The following is a 13,044-nucleotide window of genomic DNA, read 5'->3' on the forward strand; positions in this document are numbered from 1 at the left end:
CTAGGGAAAAATAATTAATTAGCTCTTCTTGGATTCTAAATAAATAAAAATGAATCGAGGAAATGTTTGTAAGCGCATAACTTCAGAATGACTGCACCGAATTAGATAATTCTTTTTTTGTTGTGTTTGCTATTATCAGGACAAGGTTTGTCTAAAAAATAATTTTCAAAAAATTGTATAGAAAGACGTAAAAAGAGTTTTTCTGTTTTCCGTCATTCTAAATCGCAATATAACTAATAGATGGCGCCCATACTAACAAAGGAAGCGATGATTAACAAAATAAATATCAGTATTGATAGATTGAAATAACGAGCTAACTGTATTTGGAATTGGGGCTCAAATAATAATGATGCAGTTCCTACACATCAGATGGGAAGATATGACAATGAGGCCGTTTGGAGAATCTCTTCATTTTCCATACACAAACGTCATGCCACCGTGGTTATTTAGCTGTTCAGCTGGTCAATGCACAACGACTTTATTTCACGAGAGAAAATGCAACGCAAAGGGCTGAACGATCACCAACGACAACGTTGAAAAGTAACCTTTTGACTAGACAACACACATGTAACGTAGCGGCAACCATGTAAAATGTCAGCAGTAAATTCTTACCGGGGTCATTTTTATTGTGTATGCTTCGCCCATGTAAATAAGTGAAAAAGTAAGATAATTCCCATAAAATTTGCCCCCGTAACAATATAAATTGTTGCGATTCACTAGTGTATAGTGAGACAAGTTCATTGAATAGTTTGAAAGATCGGTAAACTTATCAATATTTTGCTGATCTATATATATATATATATATATATATATATATATATATATATATATATATATATATATATATATATATATATATTGTTAGGTAGATTTAAAGTTCAGGCGATAAGTCAGAAACTGAAAAAATTTAGCCGTCTTTGATTATCTTCATTTTGCTCTAACACATATGCTCTTATGAGGGTTTAGAATGACTCGCGGTTTATTTTTCCCTAAAACTAGGGAAAATATTTATATAGCTCTCCTTGGGTATGAAATATCTAACATAAAAGACTTGTGAAAATGTTTGTCACCATACAAAAATCGATTGAAATATACCGGCAGAAATTAGCACGAAGGTTTCCGATTAAGAAAATCTAGCTAGGCTTATGTCTAGAAGGCTAAATAGAAAAAAATCCCTAAATATGGAGAAATTTAACCTTCTTTATCTCTCTCTAACACATAGGCTTTTATTTAGCTTTTAAATGACTCACGCTGCATTTTTCCCCTTAAAAATATTAATGTTACTCCTCTTGGGCGTTTTTTTTGTACAAATAAAAGCTTGTGGAACGATTTTTTAACATCATACATTTTTTTTGAGAACAATGTCCTTAAAAGAAATTGAACGTCAAAATAAAACACCTTTTCAATTAAAACTATGGTTGTTTCCCATTAAAACTAGTAGATATCGCAAAAAACAATTCAAAAATACTTACAGAAAAATCTCCAGGTTTAACAATCTGCATTAAAATCTGAACCAGCCTTTGTCTCTGTAAAAGGCCCATTTCTCCGGAAAATTCTGGTTGAGAAAACGCCAATTCGACGACATTTAAACAATCCCTCGTATTATATTTCAATAAGGCTCTCAAATACGGATAAATAGGTTCGTCGGTATTGCATTTAATAGAATGAGTCGTCTCTAGGCACCTTAGTACATCGAATTTTACTCTAGCAGCTTCATTGTCTGGTATGTTCCCGCTTGGATAGCCGAGACCGGCTAAACAAGACGAAACGTAGACTAGTAAAATATTGCCTAAAATAAAATCAATCATAAAACAACATTAAGTATCCTGTTACTATTATTTGTAAGACAAATTACTAGCAGATATGGGGCTGACCTAATTTCTTCAATAGGAACAAGTTTACTATGGAATTATATGTCACTTGTCATATTTTTCAACATCGGAGAATTTTTATTTTTTATTTTCTTTATATTTGATTTTATATAAAAACAAAAACATATCCAAATGGCGTCAAATAAAAAAGACGTACCGAGTAACTTCAGTTATTGTGGTAAAAAGGTTTTAAGTGGTTGAAAATGTAGTAAGTGTACACAAATAGCTCGTCCCAGCTATGCTAAGAGGCTGAAAAATGTTATAATCATCGACGAAGATATAATTTGCTGCACTTCAAACCCAAACATAGACATTGAGGTTGGTGAAACATTAGTTACTATTGACTAGGACATTCGGAACAGGCTGAAAAATGAAATTGAATATTTTAAGATTATGCTGAATCATATGAACTTCATAATTCGTGAATTATAAGGGAAAATACATTCCAGGAAAAAAAACAACGTTAAAGACAACAATGTAAATGCTCGCTCCACTCCACTCATCTTGTATCAAGACATAATAACATCAAAGGGCCATGAATCAGCTGTTCAACCACAAAGTAAGGCAAATGTCAAATCTGTCGGCTTAAATCACGGTTCGTAGACTTACTACGGTTGCCTCTTCCGACTGGGGTGGAGATTCTTGAGTTACGTCACCAGAGTACACAAGAATACAAAACCCATTTATTCGCGATTGAAACTGAATGTAGAGGGCAAGTCGATTGCAGTGTTGATTGATTGAAGGGGAAGAATTACGTCACGAGAGTACAGTTTCGGGCTTAATGTTCATTGGTTAGGCGGAAGAGGCAACCGTAGTAAGTCTACGAACCGTGGGCTTAAATAATGTAAATGACAGTAGTGTCAGTGACAAGGTAACACATTCAAATGAAGTTAGGGTTTTTGTCAAAAATGACAATATAAACAATAAGCAAACTAAAGCTAAACGCATCACATCTCAACAAGTTGGTGTTGCCATGTTGGATTCAAACTCACATATAACCATGAGAAACGTGCAACAACTAAAACACACTGCAACAGAAAATGGAAGGAATAACAGAGGTGACGGATGGACAGAAGTTATAAAAAAGAAAAAAAGAAGATTCTTGATGGGTAATACTGAGTGAACATGCGAGTTGGAGACTATTCCTTCTTCTTCTTATTGCACCGTCTCCTTTCGAAGGTTGGTGATCCAAATGACAACTGTAACTTTGGAAACTGCTGCACGAAAGATTTCTGTGGATGAGCGGTCAAACCATCTACTCAGGTCTTTCAGCCACGAGTTCTGGCGTCTTCCAACTGATCTTTTGTCCTGCACTTCCAATATGATTTGGAGTAATTCATATCTTTCACCTCGCAACACAAACTATTCCTAGATTGGTTCAATTACATGTTACCAGATTAAAACCAGGTACGCAACCTCAAGATCTTCGAAAATTCCTTGCTTCATCCATATAGAAGACCAGATATCTATTCCTCTATGATGGCAACTGTAGACCGCCAGTGGCTCAAAGGGGCGTGGACGCGAGAAACCTGGCCCAAAGGTGCTATTGTTTTTTTGCGCGGAAGAGGATGCTACCCGAGACGACAGATCCTGCTACGAAGTCTCAGATAGGAAACAACAACCAAAAAACAAACAGTAAATGTTAACAATTTTTTTACGCCCGATATTGTGTTTGCGCAAAACGTTTGAAGTTTAAATGGTGAAGATCCACAATATAAGGTAGTTGTAAATGTAATTGGTCAAGCGAAATGCTTGAAATTGATACATGTCAATATACAAAGTTTTGCAAATAAAATTAATATAATTGAACTACTATTGTCAAAAAGTAATCAAACTTTTATCTGTATAACAGAACATTAGATGTGCAAATCAGAAATTCAAAATGTGTGGATGGAAGGTTATCAGTTGATCTTGTGCTATGGCAGGCAGGAGGCTGAACATGGTGGTTCGACTATATGTATGAGTAGAAATTCCTCAGCTTTAGTATGTAAGAATTTATTGAATCTTGGTGATCTGTCGACAGATTTTCATTTTGAGTATTTCGCGGTAGAAGTAAAAAAAAACCACTTGCATTATTTCTTTATACCGCAGCTCATCATCATCAGCTATTATCAATATATTCTTTCATAAATTATACCAAGCACCAGATTATTTAATGACAAAATACAGTAATGTTATATTAAATGAGAATCTTAATATTGATTTCCTAAAATCAACCACTGCTAAAAAACAACTTTTTGACTTATTTAACATGATCAATTTAAAACTCATATATAACGAACCTACAAGGATAGCCTGTTATGGTAATAGAATAACGTATAGCGGGGTTGAATATATGGTAACAAATATAAGTCAAACCAAAGCAGTGGTTGATCATATAGGAATATCTGATCATTCGGCCCAACTAATATGCTGGCCAGCAAAAAATGATGAAATCGATGACAAAAATAGTTCAAATACAATAATGAGAGTTTTTAATAAAAATGAAATAAATGAATTTAAATATACATACACTAAACACAAGCAAAACATACTAGTATATAGATGATGTAAATGTAATGTTTGACAATGAAATTTAAATCTGAAAACAATAAAATTTCTCAAATCATTTAAAAGCTGAATTAGAAGATCTAAGAAATGTAGACTGGTTACGTAAACAAATTAATGATCCACAACTTGATGAAAAATACAAAAATAAAAACGAGATGTGGTACACGGGAGTGACCGAGAAGGGGAATCGTAGCTTTCTTACGTCTGCGCAGGAAGCGATGGTTTTTAATTTAATTTATTTGTTTCGATTCTAATCGATACGATTCCAATTTGATTTGATACCAATCGATTCGATCCCAATCGATTCGATTTAAATCCAATCGATTCGATTCAAATCCAATCGATTCGATTTCAATTGATTCCATTCGATTTCAATCGATTCGGTTTAATTCGGTTCCAATTTTATTTTATTAATACACACGCATGGGTCTGCATTTACTACTCCACGTAATGTCGCTATGTCGCTAGGTCGCAGTCCTTATTGTCGGTTTTATTTTTTTAAATTGATATAAGGTTGAATGCTCGAATAAATGAACTTTGATAAAATAAAGGCAGATATCGAGCACAGTTTATTAATTAAATCTTGCCCAAGTACTTTCGCTTCCTAGAGCATCTTCAGGGGCATTTCGTCAATTTTGGGCTATCTAACGATCGCAGAATATCATAAACAAAATTGTACATAACACTACACTAAACAAGGACAAACAGTTTAAAATTATTTAAAAAATAGTCGAAGCTACATTCTGGTCGGCAACAGGAGAGAGAATGATTCTCTTTTATTTATTTATTATTTATTTTTTTACACCTCTCTGCTATCCACCTCGGTGCACCGCTCCATGCGCAGCTCGCGTTAAGAAGGCTATGCTTCCAAAAAGATAGATAGACAAATTGTAATGAAACAGAAAAATTATAATGCAGGCATTATTCATAACTCATTTTTGTTAAAGTAATAAGTAATAAATCTAAAGCATCCTGGAGTCTCGTTAACAAGAATAGAAACCCAAATCTCTATGTTTGAAACATGAAGGAATATAATTTCTTACAATAAAGGGGTGGCTAACCTTTTAGGCTAGTACTTTACCAATTCCATAGTAGAAAAAATAAATTCGCTTAATTTGCCCGCAAACTCATGCAGTAAACACATCGTTAAATATGGTAGTTCAATGTATTTCAAACCAGTTCCCGAGTATGATATAAGAGAAATAATTACACAATTTAAAAAATTAACATTAAACTGGAATTGATAATATACCAGCTATCCTGTTGAAAGAATGCTCCTGCAATATTTATGCGGATCTTGCAACCATTACAAACACATCAGTACCAACAGGCGAGCTCCCTAGATTAAAAATATCTAAGGTGGTTCCCATTTTTAAAAAAAGGATAAACCGTGTAGTGTAAAAAATTACAGAATGATGTTTACTTAACTGTTTCTCTAAAATCATGGAAACAATTGTTTAAAATCAACTTACTGAATATCTGAAACGCTTCGACATAATAACTCCCCGTCGACATGGCTTTAGTCAAGACTATTCAATAGAAACGCCTTTCCCCGAAAATAGCATCGGTTGAACTACTACAATTCATACATGAGAATTTAAACAAAAATAAATGGATAATTTACTTTTTCTTCAACTTAACTCAAGCATTTGATACACTGAATCCTTAATTCCTCGTTCAAAAGCTAGAGGCAATGGGCATCAGAGGCTCGATTCAGTATTGGTTGCTATCATTTATGTATAACAGACTGATTAGAATTAATATCGATAACGACTATTTTGATTGTTTTAACACCAACCTAGGCGACTTACAAGGTGAAGTGCTGGGCCCGTTACTCTTCCTTTTGTACATCAACGATCTTCCCTACTACATAAAATACGGAAGGGTGTTTTTGTACGCAGACGATACCACGATAATAGTCGTGGCAGAGAATCTGTCAATGTAGAGCACATTATATCAGATTTTGTGATGTGGTGTCAAAATAATCACCTATTAATAAATTTAGACAAAACGGTATGTATGTAGTTCACAAATCCACAACAAAGAAATTAAAACCAAAGGATATATGTAATTCTTGGGCATTTAGCTTGATTCAAAATTAGGCTTCTAGCAGCATATAAATGTAATATGTAATATGTTGAATAAACTATATTATGCATTCATATATCTAAACTCTAATTTCTATCAAAGCCATCTAATCAACCTCTTAAAGTCTTAACATATCACCAATAATCCCTCATTATTTTTGTTACAATTATTAATAAAATATGAAAATATATTCTATTTATTTTCGATATATATTAGCTCAAATAAAACGAGTTTTTTGTCTCGTCTGATTTCCGTTGAGACGCCGCTAAAACAGGTTGTTTCATTTGGTATCTAAACACGCTTTGATATTATGTTACCGCCAATTCTCTTCTTCTCAATATAAAAATTATCATTTTTACGATAACTAGTCATAAATGTTTTTTCCTAGCTTCGCTAATTCTTTACAAAAACAAGTTTTTGGTCCACCTAGAACGGGGTCAAGAATGTTTATTTGTTCTCGGAACTCGTAAAAGGGCAATAAATCATTTAGTTTTATTGTTTTACTATTATGCAGTTTCTTCGTAAATGTATAGAAAAAGTTGTTTATTAGAACCCACCTTTGGAACATTGAAGTTAGTTACAAACCGTTGAAATTTGGCAGCTCTGTTTGCTATAAAAAGTTGGATTGAAGCGACATTCAGAGACCTCTCACGATTCTGGCGTGAGATAGTTATCCCAGCGGCACCAGACTCTATTATTGGAGACCGTACCTAACAGTAGGTACAGGGTTTCTCATTATATTTTGAACCCCCACTTATTTTCCTTAATTTCGGAAATACAAAAAAATTTTCAAATAAAAGTTGTATTATTTTATCTCTACCGACCAACAGTGTAGCAACAGACCAAATTTTGTATACAGGGAGTGCCCAATAAAATGCATCTTCAATATTTCAAATGGGACACCCTGTATTTTTTTTATAGTTTTGAGTAGCCCTGCATTTCCTGATTACAAATATATAACATAGTGTAGCATTAGTTTTGTTCTGATGGTGTATGGTACTACTATACTATACTAAGATAAGAAAAAAATATATTTAGAAAGTCAACAAAATTAATGACTTACAATACTACATTTAAGATACAATACTACATTTAAGATTACAATAGATGCTCAAAGTGCCCTTCATTGTTATCAATTCACAAGTAATATCTTCGTCTAAAATTTTCTAATGCGTCAGATATTGTGTTATTATGACCATTTAAATTTTCAATTTCCGCGAGAACTTTTGCCGTGATAGTGTTAATATTTGTATTTGAATCAAAATACACTTTTTCTTTTAAAAACCCCCATAAAAAGCTATCACTTGGTGTTAAGTCGGGACTATTTGGTGGCTATGTAATGGTACCCTTATTGCCGATCCACACATTTAATTGATTATTTAAATGTTCTTGAACGGCTCATTCTACACAAAAAATGCTTATAAACATTTTTGTTTAAAATTATCTCGGCTACATTTTTTATTTGACATTTTTTCTACGGTGTACAGATTCTTGGTAAATCGATTTTTTTTGCGTTTTTACCCCCCTGCGAGTGGGGTTTTAGGGGGAAGCCCGGATGTAAAAGTAGTAAACTTTTTTTTTATCTTTTTTGGGGTACCAAAATTAATATGCTAGGCAAAATTCAGCTTGTTCGTATGATTTTTAGAGGTTCGGTGGCATTTTCGTCTGACGACTGGAGTAAAATAAATATCTTTTGTAACAGTACAACATAAAATAAAGTACCCTTAAATTCATTAAGCAATATTATTACCATTTCGACTTAAAAAGTTGTTTCGACAAAGTATTATTTAATCACATAAGTTTACATACTTGGCTAGTTCCAACGTCTGGCCCGCTACTTATGTGGTAGAAAGGAGACAATATTAAACCTTAAAATGTACTTAGTTGATTATAAAATTCTACTTAAAACGATACCTTAGGGTAAAATATGAAAATAAATGTATTAAACTACATGTTATCAATTCCGTAGTTCCACAAGGAGATACCTAAACCCAATCCTATATATTCTATTCATAATAGATTTCCCACGCAGTCGTTAAGTGGTAAGTAGTAGTGTTAATAATGAAATTTTAAGGTCATCAACGTCTTTATAAATTACTAAAAAAAAACTCTTACCTAATTTATGATTATCAGGAGTAAAATCACAAAGAAATTCAGTCAACGGGCTGGTGTAATCCTTGAGAGTACCAGTTGTGATGTGGATCCAAGCGTTATACATCTTCAACTTCTTACAAATCTTCAAAACCTGATGTAAATCTAAGCACGATATATCTAAAGATAATAGCACATTTTCTAACGTTTCGCAGTCTCTTTCTTCTAAATACCTTACTAATTGTTGAGCTATAAGCGGAGATAGAACCGTCAGAGATCCGGAACAGATCTGATCGGTTAACAGTGTGTAGTACCAGTCTTTTTTACTTTGGTCGGTGGAGATAGCTTCGTATAGTTCGTTGCATAAGATATCACTAAAATCATTATAATTTTTCATAATAAAAACAAACGGATACAACTGTTACAGTTGTACAAAAAGTACAACTTTTAGATCACAGAAATTGGCAAAATAAAAGCCTTTTTCTTGACATTCTTTGATACAGGTATCGATCAACTGCTTTTGATAAATTTGGTAATAACAATAGGTAATAAAAAAATATGCAATAGATTAAACGTCATTTTTTACTTATAAACATTATATGCATAATGTAAGATCGATATTTGATATTAAATACTAAAGGTGAAGACCAGTAAATTATAGCGAAAAGTGAAATAATTTGACCGAAAAGCATAGAAAATCCTTTAAAATGAGAGTTTGTAAAGTTATTATTTTTGTTAAAATAATGAATTGGTTGCACGTGTGAGTCCATTTTAAACAAAGTTGTAGAAATAAATTACCGACACTTACAATTATCTGGTCATCTTCAGGTCTCCGGAAAAGTAAAATTTAAAATGATTACTGAAAAAGGGTTGTTGTTAGGAAGGCGTGTATAGGGGAAAGTGGTCCATATTCGGCATATTGGCCTTGAGAAGCCAAATTTGAAAAAACTGGTTACATAATTCAGAAAACAATATTTTTTGATGAAACTGTAACTTATTAGGAACTTGTTTTAAAAGAGAAAAAAAAATCTAGACATAAAGTTGGCTCATATTTTTGTATTTTTAAATTTTTTTAACAATTGGCCGAAACTACCCCACATCGGGGGTAGTTTCGGCCATATGAAGGGGCACATTCGGCTATATATCAAAATACAATAAAAGTGAATATGAATAAAAGAAAAGTACCTAGCTATAAACTTAATTAAACATGGATTTTATCTTACGTTTAAACCAGAAAAGTTAACATTAAATTTGTAAATACTTGATGTTCTTGCAGTTCCATGAGTGGAGGAAAAAGGCAAAATAGCTGCAATATATTTTTTTGCTACTACTGCAATGACAATGGGAAACAAGAAGCTGTTTGTATTATTTTTGCGGCGCAGAAATTTGACCTCGTAATCCTTATCTTGGAAAGAAGTTATTTGACCTACATAAAAATTTTGCAAAACTACGTCAGTGTTAGACTCGCTTGACATAGAAATATTTCTTTTCCTACCCACTGTAATCAAATCTTTTTTTACTGATGCCTTATTCTGTTTTAAACTTAGTTTCCTTTTTCTCTCTGCATCTAAACTTTGTCTTTTTTCGTATTCCGGCGTATCTGTATATATTGTTGAGTGTGCTTTTCTCTTATTTATTTGTTTTTTCTTCAAGTTGTTTCTTTGGATATGGTCTAATTTGACTCAGTATGTTAGTCGATGTGGGAAGAACTTGAGGCGAGCCTGGAGGTGTTTTATTAATAATTTTTTCTACTACACAGCTTGATGTAGAAGGAATTTGCGGAATTGTTTCGGTGTTTAATTCACTTTGTATGGTATCAATAGAACTAACGTCTTTGTTTTCCATGAATGCTTTATCAGTTACCTTGCTTGGCATAAAATCTGTATCAGTGAATACAAGTCGATTTATTGGTCACAGACCAGTATTTTTAAACTAGCTGGTTATATTTTTAATTGTGAATGCACATTCATATGCCTTCTTAGCCAAACCCGCCACATGTCGAATTGTAAGGGTTTTTGCAGGATTTGAAAGTAGCCAGTCATGCTGAGCTGTAGCTAAATAGGACTTAAACGGTCCAAATACGGCAACAACTAGTGGCTGAGTTCTATGTGTCGTATGAGGTGAAAAAGATAGTAAAACGATCCCCTTTTCTCGACACAATTTAATGGCTTCTACAGATATGTGGGATTCGTGGTTGTCCAAGAGCAGAAGTACCTTGCTTTCCAGAGAACATTTAACAGAATTCGCAAAGTGTTTTAGTACTTTTCAGAAAAGGTCAGACATCATCCATCCTTTCTTATTCCCTAACGCCATGGCAGATGTTGGGTATTCGTCGCCTAAATATTCTTCAGGGCTTCTAATTCTAGGATACACAAAGACTGGTGGTACTGCCCCACTATCTGCACTAATCATCCCTACGAACGTCACAAGTTCACCTCTCTCCTGTGAAGAGATGAGAGCCACTTGAGGAGATTGAGAAAACATCAATTTTCGTTGATTAGAACTGAAGATATTGCGACTTTTATAAATTTGAAATTATGAATTCTGTTTTTGAAATGGTTCACTCGAGGGTGCAAATCACTTCGCTTTTATACCCTCCATATTTGGCGCATCATGGACAGCTCATTTTTAAAGGAATCGTTTTGAGTTTTTGTTGTCAAAACTTGAACTTTTATTCTTTCAAATGATGCTTTGAAATTTCCTACTGTTTTTAAACAACCGGTGAAATTTTGAAATAAAAAGTCAAAATTTAGAATAATAAAAAAAAATAACTTCCTACATGATGTGTCTCAGTTAATTTAAATATTTATAAGCTTAAAATCACAGTACTTTTGCAAACTTACTTTACAATATTCAACATAAACTTTTTAATCGTTACATGATTTAATTCGAGAATATAATCCTTTGTCTTAAATTTTGCTTTCAAAATTCCTGTACACTCAATAGTTTACGCATAATAACGTTGTAGATAAAAGCTTTTAAGGATAAACAATTTCAATTTTGCAATAACTATTAAGTGAAATTTCTTGAAATTTTTATAACTGATTATTTGTGATATTGTCCCTATTCTCAGGCGAAATTAAAGTTTTTTGTACATTTTTTACATTCACGTATTACTGATGTATGGTTTTATGAAGTATATAAATAGTACTTACATGCCTGTGCAAGTATTGTTGTTAAAAGGGCGCGTACAGAACGTTTGAAGACATTTTAACAACACTATACTTAAGTAATACTGGCACTTATACTTAAAACCTTATACTATTTTAGTTAACTCTTTTAGTTACGATATGTAATTGTTTTAGTATTTTAATTTAGGATGAGTTAACCAGTAGTTGACCAATTAAGGAAATTTTCATAATTAAACTCATGTAAGTCGTTTTACTTTTTATTCTACACAAAACAAAAAATGCTGAAATGTTCACTTATAATGTAAGATCGTGTAAAAGCGTTAAACTAAAAAAATTTAAAAAAAAAAAATAGTATATATATATACATATATAAATTCGTATTCTTCCTGTTGTTGTCCACTTGACACCTAGTATTTGACCATGTTTTCCCAGTAATTGACCCATACCAAACGATATAAATAAAACTTCAATTTGATACGTTAACATTTTATATTAGGTACTTACTTCTGGCTAGGTATTGCACCGGAAAATTTGTACCTAATACGATTCTCAGTACCTACAAGCTGGCTGCTCCAGCCTACAAGGAGTTAAACTTTAGTGACTATGCTAATATCACCGTCAATATGCTTATAGGTTGACTTATCTTCGTCAACAGGATCAAGAGCTTGAACTTCTATTTCATCTCGACTAACTACGTTTAGAATAGTACAAACGAAGTTGTGATATTTTTTTCCCAGGAAAACTAACTAAATAAAATTCCCCGTCCTTTATTTGCATTGCTTTTTCAGCAATTTTGACGAAGGGTTTCTCTTCGTTGTCACTCGTGAAATGTTCTGATATATCGTCAAGACTTGTTCCGCTTTCAGACCATTCTTCATCTCCCTCGCTTTCGGAATAATCTATTTTAGGTTTTTTGGTTTTTGTCTGAACTTTTTTCTGATTTTTAATATTTTTATTTACAGCTTTTTGTGCTTTTCTTCCTTTTTTCTTTTTCTTATTATAGCTCTTTCTTCTTTTTCTTTTAATTCTTTTATTTTCAAGGTTTCTTTGTTTTCATGATACTTAGGCCACTTTTTTGACGTAGTAGCTTAGGGCAGCGTTTCCTTTTTCAAAACTTGTTTTTTTTTTCAGGTGACTATTCTGGCCAAAAGGCCAAGAAGGAAGTGCTAATTTTTCGGTTCTGTAAATTTTCGTTAGTGCTAGACATCGATGGTCTTGGAGGCGTTGTTTCGTTCAACAGTACATTGCTATGGATAATAATGGTGTCATTTTTCTGAGGTGTTTTAATGTTATTCTCTTCTTTTTCTGCATCT

The 13,044-nt window shown here is 32.9% G+C and overlaps 1 protein-coding gene across 1 annotated transcript in view; it reads right to left on the reverse strand.

Moving 5' to 3' along the window:
* The window catches only part of Vps8 (vacuolar protein sorting 8), a 45,772-nt gene that overhangs the window by 14,931 nt on the left and 17,797 nt on the right, over positions 1–13,044 (reverse strand). Inside the window, exons 7-8 of the mRNA XM_072537167.1 lie at positions 8,625–8,974; positions 1,473–1,789 (exon numbers count right to left, since the gene is read on the reverse strand). Coding sequence (XP_072393268.1) covers positions 1,473–1,789; positions 8,625–8,974 — 667 coding nt within the window. The remainder of the gene's footprint in view (positions 1–1,472; positions 1,790–8,624; positions 8,975–13,044) is intronic.

This window comes from Diabrotica undecimpunctata, chromosome 7 (assembly GCF_040954645.1).
Source record: "Diabrotica undecimpunctata isolate CICGRU chromosome 7, icDiaUnde3, whole genome shotgun sequence".
NCBI lineage: Eukaryota > Metazoa > Arthropoda > Insecta > Coleoptera > Chrysomelidae > Diabrotica > Diabrotica undecimpunctata.